At 44.0% G+C, this 26,812-nt stretch overlaps 1 protein-coding gene across 1 annotated transcript in view; it reads right to left on the bottom strand.

The window, feature by feature from the left end:
• Positions 1 to 467: 467 nt before the first annotated feature.
• The window catches only part of PPP1R7 (protein phosphatase 1 regulatory subunit 7), a 38,307-nt gene continuing 11,962 nt past the window's right edge, over positions 468 to 26,812 (bottom strand). The window contains exons 3-10 of the mRNA XM_075004138.1: positions 21,810 to 21,865; positions 20,692 to 20,757; positions 19,280 to 19,410; positions 17,578 to 17,740; positions 13,862 to 13,978; positions 9,389 to 9,493; positions 7,240 to 7,326; positions 468 to 853 (exon numbers count right to left, since the gene is read on the bottom strand). Coding sequence (XP_074860239.1) covers positions 677 to 853; positions 7,240 to 7,326; positions 9,389 to 9,493; positions 13,862 to 13,978; positions 17,578 to 17,740; positions 19,280 to 19,410; positions 20,692 to 20,757; positions 21,810 to 21,865 — 902 coding nt within the window. The 3' untranslated portion in view covers positions 468 to 676. The remainder of the gene's footprint in view (positions 854 to 7,239; positions 7,327 to 9,388; positions 9,494 to 13,861; positions 13,979 to 17,577; positions 17,741 to 19,279; positions 19,411 to 20,691; positions 20,758 to 21,809; positions 21,866 to 26,812) is intronic.

Here is a 26,812-nt window from a genome sequence, read left to right as displayed (position 1 = left end):
TGAACCTCAGCCTCCTTAGAGTCAAAAGTCAAAATTAATTATCCTTCTCATCCTAGTCCAGACAATACCTTCTAGCTCCTTCCCTAACCACCTACTCAGACCTTGCTCTCACAGCGGCACATGAAAATTATCACTTCTCATAGCCATAGCAGTGTGTGGACTTGCAATTCATCCATCTGAGCTCAGTCTTGTGTTTTATATTGAGAGTATTTTTAAATGCAAGTTCTAAAGCAATATTCCAGCCAATGAGTACTTATCTCAAAAAGATCAGAAAAGATGGAACATCTAGAAAAGGGTAGGAGTTTTAACATAATCCTTTAAAGACACTGGACTATCTCCTCACTCTAGAAAACTGACATGCTATCTTACTTAAATTTGAGAACAAGCGAGAGCTGTTGGCTTAGACTGAACGCAGAAGCTTGTTGACATAATGCCCAATACAAATAAACACTAGTGCAACAGGGAAATATCATGTGTTAAGATTTAATAATAATTATCATAATATTTCAAAAACAACAACAAGAGTGTGCATTATACACAAGGTCTGATACTCAGTGCTTTTTACTGGCCACTTGCTCTGTGCCAGTGTACTGAAGACTTGGGTAGTGGTAAGTGGATAAAAAACCCAGCTGGGACATTTCTCCATGGCGGGAAGGAGGGAGTTCAGGCAAGAGATTCAGAATCGGACAAACGTGGCATCGATCTGCCGGACGGAAGGGAGAGCCAGCATGATTTTGCGCCGGTACTGAGGATCCTTCTGCAGGGGGTTTCTCTCCAGATATACAGTTTCCAAATTCTTGGCTCCCTTTAGCTCATCCAGGTCGCTCCAACTCTCAATGAGATTGTCATTCATCTGTGAAGCACACACACGTCACTCCCAGCAAAACTTCATTAGTGAGAACATAACCCAGACAGACACTGCTCATGAGGTGTCACCTGTTACAGAGACCCATGGGGCTGTCTGGCTCTGTGGTTACCAACCTGCTAGGAACTTGCTAGGAAGAATGACACCATATGAACTTTCTCAGTGTGAAGCCTTGTTGAGCCTCTGTTCCCTACTCCAGAACAGTTATTCTTCAGCAACATCCACCACAATGCCCACTCCCTTGTAGTGTGTAACCACTATTCAGCTTGAAAGATTAGCATCTGTTCCCTGCATAAATGATCCATGGATAAGCCACCTACTGGATCTCTTATCTACAGAGCATGACAGGAATCCCTTACCCACTGCATACCCCAGCCCCTCACGACTTGTCCCTTCAGCATGCTGGCAGGGATGGTCAGCAGGTTTGGCCTCAAGGACAGGTTCAAAGGCTCTCTTTTATTACTGCTGCCCTAAAGATAGCTGCTGCCTGGCAAGGCAAAGCTTGAACTCTCCAGTCTAAGGGCACCGACCTCTTCTAGGCAGGAGATTCTCATGTAGGGGTGGAAATGCTGTGAGCCTCACTTCAGCAGGGTTTCTCTCATGTCTCCTTTGGGAAGCACTCTGACTCTCCTAGAAGAGGCTGCATTGTTCAAGCCGTAAACTTAAGACCTGCTCAGATCTCAGTGCCTTCTACAAGAGAGGCCTCATCCCTCCACAATGCAACCAAACCTCCTCAGGGCTAACTGTGACTTCTTGATAGCTGGGGTCTTTCCAACTCCGCTACTCTGAACAAAGCCACTGGAAGGCAGGTGGCTTCCATAGCAAAGAGACTCCCTGCATGTCCCTGTAGACAATACGCAGCAGCTGGCAGAGGGGGAGAGAGGGATGCAAGCACACCATGCAGTCCCACATTTGGATCCTGGCCACACTCCAGTGCAGGTGTCAGAGGAAGGGAGGAGCATTACCATGCAGCCACAATGCCCCAGTCCCAGATGTGAAAGCTTCAGGTCTCCTTAGCTCCTGTAAGCAGAGCCAGGAGGTTCAGAAGAAGTTACTGCAGCTGCAGCATCCTTACTCTCAAAATAGGGGATCAGGCCTCCTTCAGTGCACTGTTCCCCACGAACACCACGTAACCAAGGCAAGCAGCACTGAACTCCCAACTTCCCCAAAATGACAGCTGTGATGTGGAAAATCAGTGTGTTTCCTTGAAATGCCTACTTCCCACCACCCCGGAAAAGAGAGCTGCTCCAGCAGGGGCCAGGTCTTGCCATCAGACGGTCCGGTCCTGTCCCGGACAGTATTCCCTGTAAGCAGAGCACTTGGGTGGCTGCTCAGGAGACAGTCAGGCGCTGTCCAGCTGCTCAGAGTGCCCACAGCCAGCAGCATGTGTTTCTATGGGTGGTGCACACCGGTACATGCCTCAGTGCACATAATTCTTTTGTATCCGTGGGCTGAACAAATCTGAGGGCGCACTGATTGTGGGCTTCAGGCACTGGACTGGGCCTCTGGAAATCACTTCTCAACTCTGCCACAAAGTTCCTGTGTCACCTCAGATAAGTTAATCTGCTGGTGCCCCAATTTCTCTTGCCCACACCCACAGTATGGGAATCATTTTCCCCTGAACAGTTAACAAATAACAGCTAATAAGTAATAAACTCTCTGCAATGTTCCTGGACTTAGCATGGAAGTGGTATCGCTTGTGAATTGTAATATGTTTATTTAGGGCACTGAGCAGAGTCAGAAGCAGGCATGCAAATTTAGGAATGGCTCCCTGCAATTAATAAAAAATAGTTCTACAATGGTGGGCTTCATACCTCACTCAGCGAGGCTGCAACTAGAGCAGGAGCAACACTGATGTGCTGCAAAGAGAATTTTGCTCAGCTTTCTCCATCAGGAGAGATGCAAGACCAGGCTAGAAGCAATGACAGCCTTTGACAGGGCTATAGCCCAGGACGACCTTCAGCTTGATCTTGAGGCACTCACTCTCAAGTAACTCCTCTGGTGGGAGGAGCAGCAGCAGCAGCAGCAGCAAGGGAGGGTGTTTCCATTCTCCTAGGACACAAGGCATCTGTAGGAGCCATGTGGGGAGTGCACGAAATGGGCTGTGCCAGAAGAGGCTCCCCTCCAGACCTTGTGTCTGGGACGGGCAGCAGAGGCTGGTGGGGTGAGGAGAGGCATGTGTGTAGTTTGCCTCTGTGTGTTCCAGCTGGATGGGTCTTGGAGCAGCCCTACTATCTGGTTGTGTGTTACCATAGTGTAGGTCTGGATCCACTCCCCTTCCTCCCTGAGAGCCCCACTTGCCAGGGAAAGGATCAAGCCCTTTCTTGGACACTGCCAACAGGACTGGAGCACACAGCTCTGCACAATGAGCCTCACCACACTACCCGGGGGGCGGGGGGGCGGTGCTGCAGACTGCCTGCTCCCATCCAATCTCTTCTCTGCAGAGACGGGGGGCATGGACTGGATTACATTACACACATCCCACCTCCTCTCCACCCACAAGGTTTTCTGCCAGGATTTGTATGCCAAGCTCTCTCCTCATCTCTCCCCACCACCTGCACCAACAGGCTTCACTTGCTTGGTCCCAGAGTCAGGCAGGTGGGTGGATGCATGGGAGATAAAGAAGTGTCACTGAGATCAGCTCCCTTATGTGCTTCCCCCACCCACCCCCAGCTGAACAGGGGTCGGAATGGGAGGGGAGGGGTGTTATAGGGTGTGGTGTCTACCAGCCTGCTGTGACTTTATTTTAACCCATTTACCTTTAATTCAATAACTGATTGTTTAAAAAAATAAGCCAGTGGGTAAGGATAAACTGCTTGTTTCCACAAGCTGCACTTAACACTATATTGACATTTTCCCCTTCTCTAGGTTTTCACAATTCCACATCAGCTACTGGGAGCACTCCATACCCAACCTGAGTGAACTGGCCTCATTAACACTGGACCCACACTTGATAAGTATCCCTTCTTCCCCGTATGTCCATTCCAATGCATTCAATGAAGTCCGTTCAATCTGTCAAAGCTTCCACCCAAATAAACCTGTTAGAATGCACTTTTCATTCTTCCTCTCTTTGATGTGCAATACAAATTGTTAGGTTCCAGGCTTTTTAGTATTTTCATAATTTTTAATTTTCACCATTGTGGAATATTACGGGGGAGATCAGAATTTTTTAATGACTGTGGAGGTTGAGATTCAAAGAGTTTAAGCTTTGAACGAGAAAGACGAGCCGTGTGGGGTAATCTCTCTCTTTTTTATTTCGGACCAACTTTGGTTGGTAGGAGAAGTCCTTTGTAGCACTACAGACATGTTCTGCCCCACCGATAAAATAAAAATAAAAAAAAAAAAAAAGAGTCTGAAATGGTACCTCTGGTAAACCAGACATAGCCAGAGAGCTGTGGATTCTGGCAAGATGCAGATATCATGGGACAGCACAAACCCTGCCTTGAGCCACATACCAAGCTCTGTGGGGTATGAAAGATTCTTTCCTCCACCAATAATATTTGGTCCAATGAAAAATAACCCCTCACCCACCTTGTGGGTCATCCTGGTACCAACCTGACTACATCAAAACAGTAAATGTCAATATCACCTGTCAAGATATACAAAATAAATACCCTAAAGCCAGAAATGATTTGTTGATTTAACTAGTCATTCATTAGTCCATGTGTAACAAGCCCAATTCAGAAGTTTGTCATCACCAAATCTTGACTCTCACGAGTTCGTAAGCAGCATTTTTCTGGCTCTCCCTATCTGTAAATTTCAATTATTGAGGAAAATGTGTGTATTTGTGTACGTCAAAATCAACAATTTCTATGTTATCTGCAAAAAACAAACACCACACGCACACCCTGGAGTTTTCAGGTGCTTAACTGTCCCCTGTAATTATGGTAAAAAGTTGTCCTGCCCACCTCCACTCTGAAATGGCGCCCCTGGTGAACCAAGAGTGCCAGGGGGCTGTGAGGTCTGGCAAGATTCAGCTTCCATGTAACAGCACAAGTCAGATTTCCCAGAGAGTGTTTAATTTGTGGTGGGCCTGAGCTCTGGCATCTCCTTCAGTACAAATTAAGCACTGGAAGAGGCAGCAGGGCCTAGAGGTAATAGGGCAAGAGAAGCGCAAGGAGCCAGGACTGATGAAGGGTGCCAAAATACAAGTTTGCTCAGGGTGCAATTTTCCCTAAAGGTGGCCCAGGTTAGAAGAGTACCAGAGAGGAAAATTGGAGGCTCAGATGGGAAAAGAGTTAGAGATCATGAACAGACCTTTACCAGTGATCTACTCTTCACTTCAGTAGGTGCCTCTTCACCAAGTCCTCTAAAATAAAGTTGCTCCTTTTGGCTGCTTCTACACTCGCCCCCTCCTGTTGGAGGTGGCATGGTAATGAGGCAATTTGAAGAAGACTAATGAGGCATTCACGTGCATATTCAACACCTTATTAGCATAATGGCAGCTGCACCAATTTCAAAGTGCAGACTTCGAATTGCAGCTTGATGGGGTAGATGTGGGGAGCTTCTACATAAGTGCCCCACTTCGACATTCCCTTAGTCCCACAAAACTAGATCGGAGTAAGGGAATATCGAAGTGGGGTGCTTATTTCGAAGCTACCCACATTTACGTTGTCAATCTGCAATTCGAAGTCTGCACTTGAAAATTTGCGCAGCTGTCATTATGTTAATGAGGAGCTGAATAAGCAAGTTAGCGCCTAGTAGCTTGCTCTGAACTGCCTCGTTACCACACCCCTTCCAACAGGAGGGGACGAGGGTAGACGCAGCCTTTCCTTCCTCAGGAAGGAAACATCAGGAGCTGGAGTTACTACTTCTCCTGGGAGCAAAATGCTTTGTGAATTTCTCCACTTGGTTCAAAGGAGGCGGCCGGGGGAGGAGGAGGAGGGAGGTGAGGGGAAGCGTCTGGTAACTTGAAAAGAACTGCACCAATTCTGCACCTACCAGCTAGTCTGTAGTCTTACTCTGAGGATTGTAGAAGGCCATACTTTATAAGATGCTTGAGCTCCTGGGTACCTAAAGGGAGTTGATTCTGGCATGACTAGGCTCAGATGGGAACCACAAAACTGACTACTAGGGCCTCTGGAAAGCCATGCTCAAGGGCTGGAAGAGCACGATCCAAGAGGCTTATATACTGGATTCTAGTCTTCCCAGCCTTGCAGTCAAAGTCTTCACCCAAAGGCTCAGATAGTGAAAAGCGCCAATGACAAAAATGTGCAACAGAATGAAGTGGCTTTTATAGCACACCCACTAGCACAGCTGGCAAGCCTGCCACTATTTACTAAGCAGTAGCAGAACAAATGCTGATACACCCTAACTGAATATAGCCAGAAACACTGTACACTGAAGCACAGCTTCCAACGTCTGGGCTGGAGCACTGAGACTCCAGGTAAGTATCTGCTCCTCTGCTCAAACTTTGTTTTCTTCCTGACAGAAAATGCAGGAGAGAAAAAAATAAATACAGGGCTTAGCCCTCCAGAAGGCCAGCAACCATAGCCAGCTCAGTCTTATAATCTGGCTAACAGGAGCGGAAATACCCAGACAACAGGTGTATTTCTCCCCAGAATTTACAAGGAACTGATGAGACTGACTCTACTTTAAAACTTCTTTTAAAAACTCTGCACCAAAACATTACATCTATTTCTATTACACAGCCATATATAGTAACCTATAAAACAGCTAGCTGGGAAAAAACAGGAGAAGGTATTGTTCTATAATTCAAAGCTGTCATGACCTCCCCAAGACAAGTAAGAAGAGGACCAGTACAAAGGGAACACTGGCAAAACAAAAACAAAAAAACCCACAAAAACCCCTCCATCCACATCAGATCTAATGAGCACTGGAATGTGAATTTAAGAAATGCACCACTCATTCTGAACCCTCTACACCAAACCCAGACAAAAAGTATCTCTCTCAATGGCTGTGTCTACAGTAGCCCCAAACTTCGAAATGGCCATGCAAATGGCCATTTCGAAGTTTACTAATGAAGCGCTGAAAATACATATTCAGCGCTTCATTAGCATGCGGGCGGCCGCGGCACTTCGAAATTGACGCCCCTCGCCGCCGCGCGGCTCGTCCCGACGGGGCTCCTTTTCGAAAGGACCCCGCCTACTTTGAAGTCCCCTTATTCCTATGAGCAGATGGGAATAAGGGGACTTCGAAGTAGGCGAGGTCCTTTCGAAAAGGAGCCCCGTCGGGACGAGCCGCGCGGCGGCAAGGCGCACCAATTTCGAAGTGCCGCGGCCGCCCGCATGCTAATGAAGCGCTGAATATGTATTTCAGCGCTTCATTAGTAAACTTCGAAATGGCCATTTCGAAGTTTGGGGCTAGCATAGACACGGCCAATATGTGTCTATTTCAGTAAGGCCTGCACTTACCCAGAATTCCTGAAGCTCTGTTAGATGGCTGACATTTTCAATCTTTTTGATCCTATTGGATGCAATGTCCAGCATTGTAAGTTTGTTCTAAAACAAGCAAATAAAAACTTTCAGTTTGAATCTCCTTTTCTACCCCTCAATTTCCCAGGGCTGAAAATTATGAATAGCACTAGTAACAGCACTGCCACCTGGCTACATGGTTAGCTAGCAAAAGCATAACTGGCTATGCAGGCACTAACTGGCATTGCCCTATACGCCAAGATTATCAAACTTCTGAATAGGGCAGAAAATACATACAGTGTAAGGAGAACTCTCACTGCTTATCCTGCAGGAGAGAAGATAACTTTTAAATTAAGACAGCTTGCCAGTCTCCCAGAAGCTATATACTATGACTGAAAATAATTACTAGCTGGCCAGTAACCGCTGATAAACCAATTGCTCCTGAGCAGTGAGCTTTACTTACTATACTTCGAAATTAATAATCAGACATTCCAACAAGTTTTGGACTCTACCAAAAGTATGATTAAAAACCTCTTTCAGGCAGCAGGTTTAAAGAAAGGTATTCTATGCATTAGCAAGCCTAAGAGTTTTAGAAAAGTTATACCTTAACATGCACATGCTACTTTTGAGGGAATTCTGTGCCAAAAAATTAAAAAATATGTACACAATGTTTTAAAATTCTGCAAATTTTATTTGTCAAACGTGGCTCTAGCATGGCAGGGGGAGCACAGGCTGATGGTTGCACTGAGGTGGGAGATTACTTTGAAGCCCCCGCTTCCCTTAGTGCAAGGACTTGGCAGTGACACTGAATCTGACAGTGACAGTCTGTTACTTGCTGTGTTAGTCTGTATTCTACCAAAACAAAAGAGCAGTCATGTAGCACTGCTTTTATGTTTTGAACCTGACACAGTGCAAGAGCGGGGCCTGCCCCTCTGTGTTAGACGCACGAGGTGTGACTGGGATGGTTCAGCCAAGGAGTGCCCAAGTGTGGAGGGGCTAAGCATGGGGTGGATGCAGGTGTGGAGAGGTTTCTGCGTGGGCAATCTAGGCATGGGCAGCTCACTAGGATATCTGGATGCACAGGGGCTCACTGGGAGGTTCTGGGTGCAGGGGCAATGTGGAGTCAGGTGATGGTGGTTGGTGCTTGGCAGGAGGCTCATCCAGGTGCAGCTGTCTGGGGATGAGTAAGGTGAGAGTCTGGGTGCAAGGGGGTAAAGGCACAGGGCTAGTTAGGGGGAGGGTTTGATGGACTTGCCTAATAGGGGAGGCTGCATGATGGGCTCTTACTTCCCCTCGTAACTGTCGTACCCCCTTCCCCTCACTCCCATATTCCCCTCCCTTTCATCCTTGTCCTTCCCCTCTGCCATCCTCCCACATCCTTACATCATCATTTCCCCCCATGCCCTTACCCGACTTCGCCACAGGCCCTTACTGTTCCACAGAAAATGGGCAGGTTCCCAGCCAGCACACAGAAGAGGAGCACAACTGGCGTTGAGACCCAGGAGGTTGCATTCAGCTACCAGACACAGCCTCTTTCAACTGGGCAGCTCTGCGGAAGTGTGGGATGGGGTAGGGCAGGGCACAACAGTGGCACATAACCCCATGCCTTTGCGGGGTGGAGGGAAGTTAACCCTCCCAAAAACTGCACACATGATCATCCCCTTGCCACACCCTCCTTGTGTGGCCTGGCTTTGCTTCCCTGCTGTTTGCTGTAGGGAGCCATGGGAAATCTGCAGGGGAGCCATTTTCTGTAGGTGGACAGGCACGGAGAACTTCTCCCAGGAGTAACGGTGATCTGCCAAACAACTCTGATTCTTTTGATCTCCACAAGGGCCTCACAGTGTCACCTACTGATAAAAGGGCACGGAAGCATCATGGGCTTCTCCACAGGGGCAATCTGAGGGAGAAATACATAACATTGGACTGATTTAAAAGAGCAAGACAGCAAGGTTTGCCTCTTCTGATCCATGACAACTCACTCAATCATTTATGGTGCCTCAGTAAGATGCACTCACAGCCAGGGTAGCCAACAGACTTTCTGAGCCCCTGGGCAAAGCGTGTGCCTGTAGAGAATTTGTACAGCTTTTCAACTGGCTCCATGTTTCATGCACCCCGACAACTCTTTAAGGAAAGCGAATGAAACACTCACATTGTTCTCCAGTCCCTCGATGACTTCTATACCGTTGTGGCTAAGGTATAATTCACGCAGATTCACTAGGTTCTGCAAACCCTCAACCTTGGTCAGCCGATTGCTCTGAAATGGTACAGGAGGGAAGTGAAAGCCCAGTTCAAAAGAATGAACTTAGAACACCCACTTGTATAAGAATTTCAAGAACATTTCTACAGAGCACAGATCACGTCAATAGATACAAAGTACACGGAAAAGAAGGACTTTGCCTATTACAGAGGAAGGAGCTGCACAACACTGTCCTCCGTGGAGCCGAGGCACTGAACTTCTTCAAACTTTTGTAACCAACTCACAAGCAAGTTCTAGGTGAGCCAGAGTCCCTTCAGACCTGTAGGATCTCAGATTCTCCCCCTATTTAGGGCAGCTGCAGCCCTTTTCTGATTAGTTTCTTTAGCAGACCAGGCATGGACTTAAACAGCATTCATTTAATATTGTTTTTATGATCTATGGAAGAGGATGATGTAGCAGTTGTAAACATACCCCCAGTACATGTCTTATGTATTTACTGTGTCTCTAAGCTTTTATTGGCAGTATATAGTGTGTATGAATGTCAGACCATTATACCCCCTGCTGGAACTTGCCAGGCTGCTATACTGGTGTGCAGAGGAAAAGAGAGAGTTTCCCAGAACCAAACAAAGATGTTATTAGATGTAGTTTGGGAACAAACTGGTAAAACTATTAAGAGTAATAAGTCACCAGGACCAGATGGTATTCACCCATGAATTCAAACATGAAATTGCAGAACTATTTACTGTAGTTTGTACCCTATCATTTGAATCAGCTTCTGTACCAGATGATTGGAGGATAGCTAATGTGATGCCAATTAAAAAAAGGACTCCAGAGGTGATCCCAGCAATTACAGGCCAATAAACCTAATTGAAATACTAGGCAAACTGGTTGAAACTAAAGAATAGAATAGAATTATCAGACACACAGATGACCAAGTCAACTTGGATTGTGTAAACAGAAATCATACCTCACCAATCTACTAAAATGCTTTGAGAGGGTCACCAAGCATGTGCACAAGGGAGATCCAGTGGCTATAGGGTACTCAGATTTTCAAAAAGCCTCTGTCAAGCTCTCTCATCAAAGGCTCTTAAGCAAATTAAGATGCCATAGAATAAGAGGGTCAGAGCTCCCATGAATCAAACGGGTTAAAAGACAGAAAACAGGCGAGAAATAAACGGTCAGTTTTCATAATGGAGAGAAGAAACAAGTGATGTTCCCCAGAGGTCTGTACTGGCAACAGTCCTATTCAACACATTCATAAATGAAAAAGATATAAGCAGTAACCGGGTAAAATCTGAAGATGATATGAAAAACTACTCAAGATACCTAAGTCACAAGCAGACTACTAAGGGCTACAAAAGGATCTCACAAAACTGGGTGAACGAGCAACAAAGTGACAGATGAAATTCAGCACTGATCAGTGTAAAGTAATGCACATTGTGAAACATAATCCCAATGATGCATATACAATGACAGGGTCTAAATTAGCTGCTTCCACTAAAGAAAGATCTTAGAGTCATTCTGGATAGTTCTCTAAAAACAGTCACTCAGTATGCAGCAGCAAGCAGAAAAGGGATCGATTAGACAGAAAACATCATATTGCCTCTATATAATCAAGCATAGTCCCACATCTTGAATAGTGCATGAAGATGTGGTTGCCCCATCTCAAATTATACATATACACACACACACACACACACACACTATATATATATATATATATATATATATATATATATATATATATATATATATATATATATATATATATATATATATATATATATATATATATATATATATATATATAGAGAGAGAGAGAGAGAGAGAGAGAGAGAGAGAGAGAGAGAGAGAGAGACTGGAAAAAGTAGAGGAAAGGGAAACAAATGCAATTGGGGCATGACACAACTTCCATATTAGGAAATATTAACAAGACAGGGACTTTTCAGATGGGAAAAAGAGGTAACTAAGGGAAGCTATGACAGGTCTATAAAATCATGACTTGTGGAGAAAGTAGAAAAAAATTGCTATTTACTCCTTCTTCCTCATAACACAAGACCTAGGATCACCAAATGAAATTAATAGACAGGAGGTTTAAAACAAACCAAAGGCAATATTTTCTTCACACAATGCTCTCAACCTCTAAAACTCTCTCAGTGAATGTCCTGAAAGCCCAGACATTAACAGGGCTCAAACAAGGATTAAATAACCTTATGGAGGGTAGCTCTATCAATGGCTATTTGTCAGAATGGGCAGGGATGGTGTCGCTACCCTCAGTCTGCCAGAAGCTGGGAATAGGCAACAGAGGATGAATCAACTTGATGGTTGCATGTTCAGTGCTCTCCCTCTGGGACACCATACATTGGCCACTGTGAGAAGGCAGGATACAGGGCTAGATACACAACTGGTCTGACCCAATATGGCTGTTTTTATGTTTTTACTACCAAATGCTTTTCACTACTTTTATAAATGCTGCATGTTAAGTGAGACACTTTGTATCACCCCCTCATTTAGCACAGCCTTGGAGAGGGTTCTTCTACTTCTGCAGCAAGAGAAAAGCAGCCTCCGGGAACTGCTGCTGCAGGATCAAGTCCAGTGCTTGATTTGTGGTAGGGCTGAGCCCTGGTACCTCTAAGCCTGGTGGTTTATAATATTTGGGTTTGCCATGTCAATTAAGAAAGGTTTCCTTTTTTAATCAAAGGTTGAAGTTAGTAAAGCTTATTTCAGCTGAGAATGGAGAAGATGTTTCTTTTTTCCTCCCCTCAACCAGTGCAGAACTAGACACTTACTTGATACTCTTAATAGCAGTTGCAATTTCAAATGAATATTGCCGTCTAAGCTGAAAACAAAAAAGCAATCATGTAGCACTTTAACACAATAATGTATTAGGTGATGAGCTTTTGTGGGACAGACTCACTTCTTCAGATCTATAGCCTTACCAGAACAGACTCAATATATAAAGCACAGAGGTCCAAAATTGTTATCAAGGTTGATAAATCAGAAAAACTGTTATCACTGTTGGCAAATCCGACTGGACCTAACAACATTAATTACATAATTATGGGCACATTCTCCTGTTCTGTGTATATAGGGCAGACTGCAAACACTCTTTGCCAAAGAATGAATGGACACAGAGCAGACATCAGAAATCTCCAAATACACAAACCTGTCAGTCAGCACTTTAATGGATTGGGCCACTCTGTTAAAGACCCGAGAGGTTTGTGTTCTGAAGAAAAGAGATTACATCGTCTACAGACAGAATGTTTGGAACTAACATTCATAGTCAAATTTGACACATTAACATATGGTTTGAACAGGGACAGCAATTACCTGACCCATTATAACGACTTGTTCACATACTTTGATGTTTGACCTAACACTTACTTCCCCACCGCACACCCCTCTCTCTCTGCTCTTCTATCTGATTTGCCAACAATGATAAAAACTGTTCTGATTTATCAACCTTGATAACGATTTTTGTGCATTATATATTGCGTGCGTTTTGGTAAGGCTGTAGATCGCAAGTCCACTAAACTGAAAGTGTACCAGGCTGTAGTCCTCACCAGTCTTCTGTATGGCTGTGAAACCTGCACCTTGTACAGAAAACATATAAAACTGCTGGAGCTCCACACATGTAACTTGAGGTCAATACTGCACATTTGATGGCAGGACAGAGTTATGAAGCTGGAAGTCCTGGACAGAGCAGGAACCACAAGCATCACAGTCATGATTCTGAAAGCCCAGCTTTGCTGGACAGGGCACGTCATATGAATGGAGGAGTCAAGAATCCCTAAGCAACTCCTCTACGCTGAACTCTCCCAGTGCAAAAGGAATCAAGGTAGGCCTCGCAAGAGGTATAAAGACTGCGTGAAGGCCAACATTGCTCGTGCTGGTTTAAAACCAGATCAGTTAGAGCAGCATGCAAAAGACCGAACAGGCTGGCGTGCTCTCGTACGACATGTGTATGACAACTTTGAAGAGCAGCGATGTGTAGGCCTCATTGATGCTCACAAGAGGAAGAAAGCAACAGCAACAGCTCCACCAACAGAGCCAGGACAACTCCCTTCCCCCACTGTGAATGCCCATGCCATTTACAGCTTGGACTCCTCAGCCACATGCGAGTCCACAAACCGACAAGCCTGTGCAAGCTCAAGATGTCATCATCAGACACAACAGACTACCTACTACTAGATCAGAAGAAATGAGCCTATCCCACAAAAGCTCATCACCTAAATTATTTTGTTCAAGTGCCACATGACTGCTTTTTTGTTTTGATAAATACAGACCAACAAGGCTCTCTCTCTGTTAAGAAGCTGAAGAAAGTGTGCAGACCTGCTGATTCCGGCTGAGTCATGTTTTAAATTGTGCTGTAGTTTACACACTCCATTGTCAAGGTGGAATGAGGAGGCCAAGGAAACTCAATACCTGTATACTAAGCACTGTCAGGTTTGTCAGTGCATCCAAATTCTGGAGTTTGGTGATTTTGTTCTTTCCCAGGAATAGGCTGTCCAGGTTAGTCAGTGTGTCAATATTTTCAATTGCCTGCAAAATAACCAAAGGAAGCAGTGTTACAATGAAGAAGGAAGTCCCAACCTTAGATGCCACCACTGGCCTTGTCTAAAGAGTTCATATGGTGGGAACACAGCAAGCAAACCTAGATCTCCTGATCAATTCAAGCATTTTGTCCTTCTAGAGCTGTGGAGTCCTAACATGACTATTAAATTGGAACTTTTATGCCAAACCATCCAGATGTTTTCCCACCTGGTGTTTTGCAAGCAAGAAATCATAGATTTTAGAAATGTTCCTGCAGTTGTTCTCAAAGTTCATTGCATTCCAGCCCTCTTCTGATGACAACTACTACATGACCCCCCAGGACCCTGAGCCCCACTGCACTAGGCGGATGGGGAGCGGAGCCCAAGCCCTTATACCGCAGGTGGGAGTGGAGCCTGGGCTTCAGCTTCTGCCCTGGTGGCTTGCAACCCACTTTGGTGTTCTGACACACAGTCTGGCATAGCTAACTAGGTGAAAAGGAAAGGGGAGACAGTCTATGCAAAGATCCAGTTCTTCTGATGGAGTTCATATTACTCTATAATCACCAAAGACATTTAACAGTCCATAAGCAATTCCTCAGAAAGCAGAAGCCATTACCCCACCTCAGCCAGAACTGAGCTGTACCCATTTAGAAAATTCATTTTTAACATAATAAATACACTTTGGAAGATAAATCCATTACAGACAATCCAATTAAATGAGAATAGAAATTATCATCCTTGGACTTCTTTTTAAAAAGTTTTCTGAGTATGGCAACATTTTCAATATTAAAAAGAGCACACTTCACTGAGGCTGGGTCTACATGGGAACAAATCTTTGAAACAGCCATATTTCGAAGATTACTAATGAGGCACTGAATTGAATAATTAGCACCACATTAGCATTAGGACACTTCCAGCCGCAGCGCTTCAAAAGCAACGCATGCGGCTTGGCACGGCTATATAGGGGTCCTTTTCGAAAGGACCCCGCACTTTTTGAAATTCCCTTATTCCGCTCAGTGAGCGGGATAAGGGGATTTCGAAAGATGCAGGGTCCTTTAGAAAAGGACCCCCGTGTAGCCACGCTGAGCTAGGCGCTTTTGAAGCGCTGCAGCCAGAAGCGTCCTAATGCTAATGAGGTGCTGAATATTCAACTCAGCACCTCATTAGTAATCTTTGAAATGGCCATTAGCATGGCTATTTTGAAGATCTGTGCCCATGTAGACACACCCTGAGAGCAACTCTTGCATTTATCTACAGCTAGTAGTAGTAGTAGGCATCCTTCAGTCTACGTAGACTATGGATTGCGCCCTTCGTAGTTCCATTTGGGATCATCATTTGCAGCATCGACTGTGACTGTGAAGGCCCACATGAGAGCGACAGTCCTTGCTGCATCTGTTGCATGTGTAATGGGTGTCTGACAGGTCCTTACTGTGCTTTCTGTGGGCTCGCTTCTCCTTTGCCAGCTGTCTGATCCTCATCTCACCCTTCTGAAGGCCCTTGTGTAGTTCCTGCCTCCATCTGCTGTGATCGTCTCCCAGCTCCTCCCAGTTGTCTGGCTCGATGTCTGCCTCCCTGAGGTCCCTCTTGCAAACATCTTTGTAGCGCAAGTGGGGGGCGTCCGGGAGGTCTTTTGCCAGAGGCTAGCTCACCATACATGATGTCTTTTGGGATCCTTCCATCATTCATCCTGTGGACGTGGCCAAGCCAGCAGAGCCGATGCTGCCTGAGGAGGGTGTGCATGGTTGAGATTCCAGCTTGCTCAAGGACAGCGCTGTTGGACGCTCTGTCCTTCCACGATACTCCAAGGATGCGCCTGAGGCAGCGCAAGTGGAAGACATTCAGTCTCTTTTCCTGGCGGGCGTTCAGGGTCCAAGACTCACTGCCATAAAGGAGGGTGCTGAGGATGCAGGCTCTGTAGACTTGCATTTTGGTGTGGGTGTACAACTTGATCTTATTCCACTCTCTCGCTGAGTCTGGACAGAGTTGTGGCTGCTTTTCCGATCCTCCTATTTAGCTCAGTCTCCAATGACAGGGTGTCAGTGATGGTGGAACCGAGGTAAATTAACTCGTGGAAGACCTCTAATGTATAGTTGTCAATGCTGATTGATGGAGGTTCAGCAACGTCCTGACCAAGTATGTTTGTCTTCTTTAGGCTGATGGAAAGCCCGAAGTCCTTGCATGCTTTGGAGAACCGATCCAGCAGTTTCTGAAGCTGGTCTTCTGTGTGTGACACTACAGCAGCGTCATCTGCGAACAGCATCTCTCTGATGAGGACTTCCCACACCTTAGATTCAGCTTTCAGCCTTGCAGGATTAAACAGTTCCCCCATCAGATCTTGTGTGCAAAATCTACAGCTGTGCTTCTGAGAAATCATGACCCTAAATGGCTCTGCAAGGTGAAGCCTGCATGGAGGGCCAGGAGCAGTATAAGGAACGAACCCAGAGTGGGGGCTAGGAACTCTGGCGTCTTCATGCTCAAAACTTTTCTATTAGTCTATAAGGTGCCACAGGACCCTTCGTTGCCGTTACAGATCCAGACTAACACGGCTACCCCTCTGATACTTCATCCCGATTCTGTCCTTATGATGTATAGCCTGAGGCAAGTCATTCAGCCTGTGTCTCAGTTTCCCTATAATAAGGATAATGATTTTGGTTCCACAAGGATGCTCATAATGACACAGTGCTTTGAATACTGAAATGCTATCCATGTGCCAAACACTACTGTTAGTACAACATGCAGCAGTCTAGCCTAAACACTGAACTGCTGGGAGCAGAGGGGGCAGGGAGGGGGATGAGGAGCTCTCCTTCTGGATAACCAGAACTGTATTCTTTGTTTCAAAAGAAGATGTGTACAGCATCCTCACCTGAGAGGCAGAGAATCACAGGTGGAAAAGTCAGAAATGGGGTCTGGGAGTGTGGAATCTGAGACTCTTTTAAAGAAAAGGAAAAACAGGCTGGCTTTAAAACAGAAGAGGAACTTCAGCACATAAATAATTGACAAAAATTTACATTTTAAATTCTGATTAAGTTCCAGATGCTTTTGGCGCTTTTCTTTTTTCACATCCTTTCCCTTCTCCTGGAACCTCAAAAAGGCACAGGATACAGATCAGACAAACCAAATACAACAACTTTAGGTGACTAAAGAAGCTTAGATCTTCATCTTCCGGGGTCAGAAAAATTCTTGAACAATTAGTGTTGTAATTGAAAAGGTTTTTTGGTATGTGCCATGTAGCCATCAATAAATAAAACATTCTTGGAACAGCTCACCTGGGGACTCTAAGATGTATGCAAAACAAGACAGAAGAGACAAGCAGCTGCTCCCTTTCTAGGTTGATTTCTGACTTCATCTCTAGAGACAGGACTAGTCAGGATCCAAATGAATGAGTGTGCAAGGAAGAGGATTTGGGAAAAAAATTAAGTCATTCCAGATCTTACAGGTACTCCCCTTGTCTCCAAAAACACATGCATTCCTTCTGCCCTGCCACATATCTACGCAACATGACTGGGTTGCAGTTATATCTAAACAGCTATTACTGGATCTTCGTCTACTTTTCCTATATACAGAAGATGTTAATTTTACTTCTGCTAAAAATAATGTCATCGTGCCTACCCGTATTCGATTGGATCCCAGCTCTAACATCTGTAATTGTTGTAGGTTGCTCAGGTTCTCAATTTTGCTGATTTTATTGTTGACCAGGAAGAGTTTTTTAAGCTGCGTGAGCCGGTCTAGTCCCTCAATGTGTCGCAGCAAATTAAAAGAGATGTCCAGGATCCTGCCATAAACAAAGCAAACAAAGACCTCCTCAATTCAAGGCAGAAGCAGACGGAGACCATGGAAAGGGAACTTGCACAGAAGGAAGAAGGATTTAAAACCAACTTTCTAAAACTGGTGGAGCTCTTGCACTTTGTTAACAAACTGAGCTATGACAGATAGAAATGGTATTTACTTACAAACAGAAGATTAAATACAGGCTTAAAACAGGTTCTGAAGAAACAAAAAATTTGGCACTACTTTCACATCATCCCTTGAATCCAATCCAACGTTGGCATTTCAGCCTCCAATTTAAAAAATTCTATTTTGACATGCCTTTGCCAACCCATCACATCCTCCTGGGAACTCCTTTTGAAAAGAATCCAATCAAACCCTCCCTTACTTAGCCCTAGACAGTCACCTTTAGTGGAGGGTTTTATGTCCTCTGTCTAAATTAAGCTGAATTTAAGTATCTCCAAGAATTTATCTCCTCTTGCAAGGTCAGTACAAAACTCAGCTGCTTGGACTAGAAGGATGGGTTTGTGGTTAGGACACTGGACTTTTATTCAGTTCCCTGCTATAGACTTCCACTGTGAGTAGGGATGTAAAGTATCCAGTTATATGATTAACAGATGCTTACTGGTAAGTGCTACCAATTACTTGCAGGCCTCCCCAAACCCCACGCACAAGTAAATAGGAAGTGGCTGGCTCAGCCTCTATCCCACTAGTGCTCCGCATTTAAAAGGTTGAGCCAGCACACACAGGGAGGCAGAACCTTCAGCTGGTGGTGTGCCAACACAGCCTTCTGAATGCAGAGCAGTGTGTGTGTGCGCACGCATGCGTGCATGGAGGGGGTGGAAATAATGTTAGTAGGGGTAACGAACTGAGTTGGTGGTTACTCAGTTACATAATTATTCGCTCTTTAACATTCCCAACTGTGACCTGGAGTGAGTCACTGTATAATGGGGATAACAATATTCTTGGTCACCTTTTGTCTTTTTTGCTTAGTTAGAGTGGGAGCTCTTCAAGGCAGGAAGTGTCTCTTATTATGTATCTGTACAGGGCCCAGCACAATGGGATTCCAATCTCACTCTGGGCCAGTTTCACTTCTGAAATGCAACCCTAGTGACAGTGGTAACCACAGAACAAAGGGAGGCTTACACCCCTCCACTCAGGGATGCAAGTCCACAGCTGCCCTGAAGCACTTCAACGGCACATCTATAGCCTCTGTAATTTTTGGTAATTTGGTAAAATTTTGTGATTTTAACAATAAACTGTCTATTTTCCTTGATCGCCTCTTGAATAATCCAGCGGGTTACAGCAAAGCCTAAGTCCCAATGAAGAACATAAGACAGTGTCCTGCAAGCAGCACCCGTATGGATCTCTACAAGTCTACAAGCAAAGAGTGCATCTTGCACAATTAAGTTGTTTTGTTTTGTTTTTTAAATGCCTAGTGACACATTTTGCTTCATGACCACTTTACAGAGAGCCTGCAGACTGGCAGCCTTATTTACTACCTTCCCACTGAGTTCTGGTCATTCCCTCCTCACCGGATACTCACTCCAGGTGTGTCAGGGCCTCTAAATTCTCAATCTTCCGAATCTGATTATCATAGAGATCCAGCTCTCTGAGTGTCTGCAACTGTTCCAGGTTCTCGATGCACTTAACCAAATTCTGACGCAGACACAGAGTCTGAGCATTGGGGACGAGAAGTTAAAAAAGCCAAAAGTGAGAAAAACCTCGTTAGACTTTTTTTGTTTAAAAAAAAAGCACGTGAAAATGACAATCTGCACCTTCTTTAGAGCTACCACGACACACTTTTATATTTCACCACCATTATCATAAGAGGGAGGAAATGTTGATCCAAGAGAAGCAAAACTATGCCAAGTATAGGGTGAGAAAGCGTGAATGATATGGAGATTGTGGCTAGCCCATTAACTAAACGTCCAGTTCTATTCCCCCTGAAGTCAACACGAATTTAGTCATTGACTTCAAGGATTACAGGCTTCAGGCCAAAGAGAGCCTCATTGTAGATGCAGGGAGAGGCCTGGTTCTCATTAGCTTGTTGAAAAGATTCTGTTATTATACAGGCTTGCACAGGAGGGACAGGCCATTCTGGCTGAAAGGATGGACCATTACACAGGAAGAATCTTTGCAATGCTGAAAAAAGCAACACAGTCAATACATTTTTCTATAGAATTTTGCTTCTTTAGTTCTGGTCATAGTAGTCCTGCTACAGTTATTATTGAAACTGGGGTTCAGCATCAGAGTTTGCAGGTCCAAACACCAGATAACTTACTTCCATCTTACAAGTCTCTCACCAAAGACATATTTTATGTTTCAGCTTATCACACAGCATCCTATAGTAACAAAATGTGCTCCAATGATTTTCAGAAAGTCTTCAAAAGTTATTACTATGCCAGGTATAATTAGATCACACTGTTAAACAGTTTTCCGAGTTGGATAAAACTTGATTGCATACTTAGTGTCAGAAGAAATGCTTGTAGTGGCGTTAGGTTTTGGTTCTTCACGGTTCTGTGTAGAGGTAGCTTTGGGAAGAAAGCTGTGCAAGCAGCAGGAGGGATTGCTCTCTGCCTCAGTCAATTCTTAAAGTAGAATTTGCACTGAGCAGAGATTCCTGAAAGAAGAGATTTGCCTGCACCTGTCCCAGGACTGGCATGTCTTTCTATACAAAACAAGTTATGCATAGAATAAACCTAGATTCCAGGTCACTGATTTTTCCTCCATTCTGAGCAGACTTACATGATCCTAATATCTGCTCTAGCTTTGTAGAGGGGCAGTTACACTCTTCACAGCCACACATCTTACAAGATTATTCTCGTTAGTATCTCTGCTAGTTTCCAGACACAGAAAGATTTATACTGGTTAGCTTACAGGTAAATGACTTAAGACTTGCAGCTCCTACAGTTGCTTGCTTGTACCTTGATGCTCACCATTCCTTCTGAATCTCACCTTCACTTTCTTGAGCACTTCAAATCCTTCGATCTTTCCTATTCGGAAGTGATTCAAGTCAACATCCTGAAAGAGAAGACTGACTCATCCACTGGCTATACCGGTGGAATATTTGTTTCATGCAGTGTCTTCCAAGTTCAGAATTAAAATGCTGCTTGTGCCTGGCCTTGAAAAGGAGACATTGAGGTCCATATGTTTTATGACCCTACAGAGACGCCTTCTTAAAAAGTTTGCAGAACTCTAGTCTTGCAGGCAACTATGCCATTAAATATGACGGTTTGTTGCCCAAGATGGTGTGTCTGCCTACAGCTAAGTATCTGAACTACAGAATATTTTAGGGGTCATAGCAATCTGTGTATGTTTGGTTCATTTAACAGAAGAGATATTTTTCAATGAGTTTTTGTCTTATGCAGATAAAGTGTTAATTCTACTGGTTAAAGCCAGGTGAAGCACAGGCTTCTCATACATACCCTTCATGTGTCACCTCGATTCTCTCTCAAGTATCCTTTTCTATTCCAGTCCTGGGCCTTTGCTGGGCAAAGACTGCCAACTGTGTCAAATCATTCGGTGGTTTTGTGGCTACCGGTGTATATAGATAAATAGCTAATACATTTACAATCTGTGTTGCCTACCCCCTGCTGTTCAAGTTTTTGTCAGCAAAACATGCAGACATAAACAGAAGCACAACATCTACCAAAGTTCAGCAAATTTCTCAGTAAATAGTCTCTCACAGTTCTTCTATCCAACTGGCTAGGGCATAACTTCCTATGTGTGCTGAGAGAACAAAGTTTTGCACACAGCAATGACATCTTGAAAGACAGTCTAACAAACATTTACAACCTGCTATATAAAGTTTGTATGGGCTCTACTTTAAAAAAAAAAAAAGTCCACACTTCTTATAATAGCTTGTTGTTTCAAGAAGATTGCAGTTATTGATTTTAAAAGTACTACTTTGCTCTGATCGCAAAACTGAGAATCAGTTTTGAAAATCTGGACAGCCAACACACGGAAGAATTATGCCCCTTATCCAGTGTTCAGAAACTCTCTCTCAGAAATATTCATCCTTTGTCTACCCTTCCTTCTTTATACAAATCCCATATAAATGCAACCAGCATTACCTCAGCTTCTGGGTCCAAGTTAATTGTCTCCATATCCACTGGTGTCTCTGCTTCTCCTGCAGCAGAATGAGAACATACAGTATAAACTCATACTTCTCATCAACTGATAAAAAAAAGCTGTAGTGCTTCTTCACTGGGCCAGAAGAAAGAGTGAATCCTCTTTATGCAGTGGTCAGAAGGTGAGCAATACATTGCTTTGAGTCTCTTCTGCAGTGGACAGAAGTTGTGGCTACGTGTATGTGAACACTATGCATCTGGAGGAGCATGCAAGCTTCACTAACAGAATGTCACACTTCAGTACACAGTGCAGAAAATAACTAAGTCATTCTGCTTAGCCCTAGGGAAGCTGATAAATGCTTCTGGCTCAACAGCCAGGTATACTTGGACTCTGTTGAAGCAGTGACTAATACTAGGATGTCAGGTTTTAGCAAGAACAGTTGATTTTTTTTGTCTACCCCGACATTTAGCGCCACTGATTTACTCCTGCACATTCTCCATCTTCCCTTGTGAACAGCCACAGTTGCTGAAATAACCGCTTTCCTCAGATAACTCAGTACCTTGCTCCCAGAGGGAAAAAAAACTAGCACACATTGTTCGATAGAAACCCATGGACCTGAATGTTCAATTACCTGAGGAATTCCATGCCTCTTCTGTTCTTCCATAAATACTGAAAGCATACATATTAGTGGTTTTCCTTTTTAGTTCAAGTGAGCATTTTTATATTTCATAATTTGACATTTTTTAGGCAGGGTATGCTATTCTGGGAAATGCTGTTAACATCTTTGGAATACAAGAATATTTTCATGCATTTCTAGCATAGCATTGCAAGAAGAAGTGTTTAGTGAATAGATTTATGCTGCATAACTCATGGTGCCCATCTAGTGAAGAAAGTGGGCTGGATGCATCAATTTCAGTATATGATTTCAAAAGATAAATATACAAGATATGAATAGATTACATTTCAAACACATATTTGCTTTATGCTGAAAGAAACCTACAGGAATTGTTAACTACTGGTGAGCACACAGATTTTGGATTAATCCTTGCATTGCTTTATGCAATCTCACTTCATTAGCTCCTTCAATAATACTTGACCCCGATTGTATTTTGGTTCCATCAGTCACTCAAATGAACACTATCTAATTGCACTAGACAAGTGCATTTCATAGACACATCTGAGAATAGTGTCCAGCACCAAAGGGATTTACAGTGCAGAATTCAAACACAATCTCACAGACAGACCTGCTAATATTGTCAAAATTCAGTGATATACCTTGCCTGCTCTGCTTTTACTATTGCCCCTATTTCATCAAGTCAGAAGGACTATGACTCAGGAGAATTGGCCAGTGTTTTATCTTTATCTTTCTAATTTGACTATAGCATAAAGCAGCAGTGACCACAGCCTGCAGACATCTGATGGGATACAAGCTTGTGGTCTGGGAACCGTTCTGAGTGGCATCACAAAACACTCAGCCAAAACAAACACCAGCCAGGATGCTGGCTGGCAGCCTTACCAGATGCCAAAGGATGAATTATCTTGTGATCCTTCTAGGAGATCTCTTCTGGCTTAGGTTGAAATACCTGGGCAGAGCAGTATGGAGAAGCTTGCTCTGCCACTGCCAAAGATGTATCAGGCGCATCACACTCAAACCCCACTGAGGCTGCACAGATGCAAACTGATAGCTTTCAGGGCCACCAAATAAAATATACTCCTATCAGAAAGTTGTAATTATTTATTATAGATTATGTTTTAGGTATATTTTATAGTATTTTCAGGTCTTATTTGACTATAATACAATAATTTTAATTGAGAATTTAATATTTAATATACATTTTTATTAATAGTGCATCAAATTTGTAAAATTATTTACTCATACATAATTTTTTAAAATGTAAATACAAATTTAATGTACTCTACCCCGCTTTGCACCACTGGATACCAGCCCCAGGACTGCCAGGGTTCCCTGGCCCCAGCTGGGTCTCTGGGCTGCAGCTGCTGGCGGTGCTCCATGCCCAGGCCAACTCCCAGCCACGGAGCTGCCAGGGCTACCCCGGGCCCAGCCAGGTCCCTGGGGCTGGAGCTGCTGGTGGGGTTCCCAGCCCCAGGGCTCCTGGGATTCCCCTGGACTCAGCCGGGTCCCTGGGGCTGGAGCTGCCACCAAGGCTATGCGCCCCGGCCAGCTTCAGCCCCTGGGCTGCAAAAAAAAATTTGAAGAGGCCGCATGCGGCCCTCAGGCTCCATGTTTGACGTGCTTGATATACATGTTCTGTGGATGACTGAAGTAAAAAAAGGCTGCTGAACTGCTAACAGTCTCAGCTCAAATTATGCTGAAACAAAGAATCCAACTGAATTCACAGCCAACTACAGGGCAACATGAAGACAAGCATATGAGAGCTCACATGAAACGAACACATTCTATTTGTATTAAAGAGCATAAAGACTCTGTTGTGAGGCACAAGGTACAGGCCACTCTACTGTCTCCACAATTCTCCAATGACAGACTGTTTCAGTTGGTAGCTCACTGTGATTAGCAAACACCGGTAGTGTTCACAACCCTACTGTGCTTTGTTGCTTTCCACACAACACGACAAGCTCCCTTGGTGTCACCTGAGTACCAACTGTTCACGTGCACTTTCTTTTGTGGCAATGCATTAGTACACTACTACTTTACTTGGCAACCCTTTGTTGGAAGCCTTGACATAAGTGCACTTCAGAGATATAAATAAATGCCTCCAAAATCCCTTTATTGACACTATTTGACTTGGGCAAAATAAGCCACAGATAGGTAAGAGTATTTCCAAAATCACATGCATATTCTGTGGCAGAGACAGGAACAAAAAACACATCGGACTCCCAGTCTTGTGCTTAAATCGATAAGCTAAGGGAGCCTCTTAATGACAAAAGCTCACATCAGTATAGAGCTGTTCTTCCCAGAGCACTCTACATATTTGCATATGTTATGCTGACAGTCTGTGCATGGATAAAGATTTCACTGGCAAGAACATTACTCACTGACTGATTTCGCTATTCATACATAATTCACAAGTGCCAACAAAACTTGTCACCACACTAGCATTTATTCTGTTTATGGCACATTAGAGGCAGTCTTTAGAATTTCTAAATGTTACTTAGGTTTGCAATTAACACATATAAAACACTAGATTTAATACATTAAACACACTCCTATACGTTCTGCATCTATCTGCTTACAAAGCTGGGTTGCCTTAGTTGCTTTAAGTCATGCAATTTAAAGCGATCCAGCTTAAGAGACAGAGCAAGAATTATCAGCGCATAAATAAGCCAGCTAAAATATTTCAAGAGTAGTTTTTTAAAGATGTAAGAGTCAGCAAGAAGCCCTCTAATTTGCTGCTCCTTCTAATCTCGACACCCACAAGCATTTATCCCCATTGCAGTTACAGTAAAGAAGCTGTACACAACCTACTCTTCCATGGATTTAAGAGAGAGAGTGGGCTGGAAGACCTACCAGGACACTGGTAAATTCCCATGAAAATTGGAAACTTGTGGGATTTTTTTTAACTGGTACAAATAAGAAAAGGAGAAATATAATGAGAGTTTGTGGATTTATTTGATGGCAGCCTTCCAACAGGGTTGATATTTATGAAGTGTCAAGGCTGAAAACACATGAGAAGTCTTAAGGTGCTACATAAACACAAATACAAGGTACTTCAGAGTTGTCATAATCGCGTGAATATGTATCTATTTTTACAACAACCTACAGAAATGCTATTTAAAACCAATTACAGAAAAAAAGAGTCAGGAAATGCAAAAGAGGCCTGGTTTATTCAGCAAAGTTGACCCCCACAAGCTCTGTCCCCATGATGCCCTCCCCCGGAGGCTCCACTCCCATAGCTTCCATTGACTAGAAATCACAGGCAATGGGAACTGTGGAGAGCAGTGCCCTGCACCTATTTCCACTCCTCCCCCAAACAGAAACTGCCCCAGATAGGCACCTGACAAGCTAACCCCCAACCCTGATTCCCCTCCTGCACCTTAAGTTGCTAACTTCTGCCAGATCCCATGCTCTAAAACCCAAAGCCCCAAATCTGAGTTTGCTCAACCACCTTAGCTCACTCTTAGACCTCACACCTCTACTCTGAATCTCCTTATATGCCCTAACTCCTGCCCAGAGCCTGCACCCTCATCCTGAGCCTCCTACCATAAATCTGCCCCCCACACTCCAAATCCCTTGGGGCTCCCTCTTGCACCACAAATGCTCAACTCCTGTCCCAACCCAGAGGCTGCATCCCCAAGCAGAACTCTCAGTCTCCCTCAACCATGAGCCCTCTCCCACACGCCAAATGCCTCAACCACACCCGCACCGCAGACTGTCCATTTGCAGAACAAATTTTGTTGTGTGCACCAACATGGAGGCGATACGTTTCACACCATCTTCCTACAGGTGAACCTAACAAAATTATTCAGCACAGGGCCATAAAAAATTAGAAGGAACACTGCCCATGGATAGTCTGTCTGTAAGCTGCTTATTTCTCTAACAAAAGTAAGTTTTTATTCTTCTTTATTCCTGTTAGCACTTTATATCCAACACTGGCTTCTGCATGGCTAACAGACCTATTATGGTCTGACTGCAGAATCTTCTCATGTCTGTGGCAATGTGGGAGCTAGAAAGAACCCTGCTTGATTTTGAGAACTGATGTAGTAGACAGTAAAACAGGTTTTTAACTTACAAACTGAGGAGAAGCGATATAAGCATCACTAACAGACAAACTCATAACTCTATGCAGATATTTTTACAATCATTGCTCAGAGCAGAATTTGACTTTAACTTGTATGTATTAAAATATTCTAATATTGGTTTAGCATATTTTTAAACATTTTTCTGAAAAAGTGTATCGTACTTTGCAATCGGAGTTAAAGAGTCTACAGAGACTGTACGTAGGTTCTCTCTGTAAGACAGTCTCACGTTATTAAACTCTTGGCTTATAAAAGCCCATAGCGCCATAGGCACTTATAACTGCTGGCA

The sequence above is a fragment of the Carettochelys insculpta genome, chromosome 10, assembly GCF_033958435.1.
Source record: "Carettochelys insculpta isolate YL-2023 chromosome 10, ASM3395843v1, whole genome shotgun sequence".
NCBI classification, from domain to species: Eukaryota; Metazoa; Chordata; order Testudines; family Carettochelyidae; genus Carettochelys; species Carettochelys insculpta.
The sequence above is the reverse complement of the archived record's forward strand: the minus strand, read 5'-3'. Positions and strand labels throughout refer to the sequence as shown.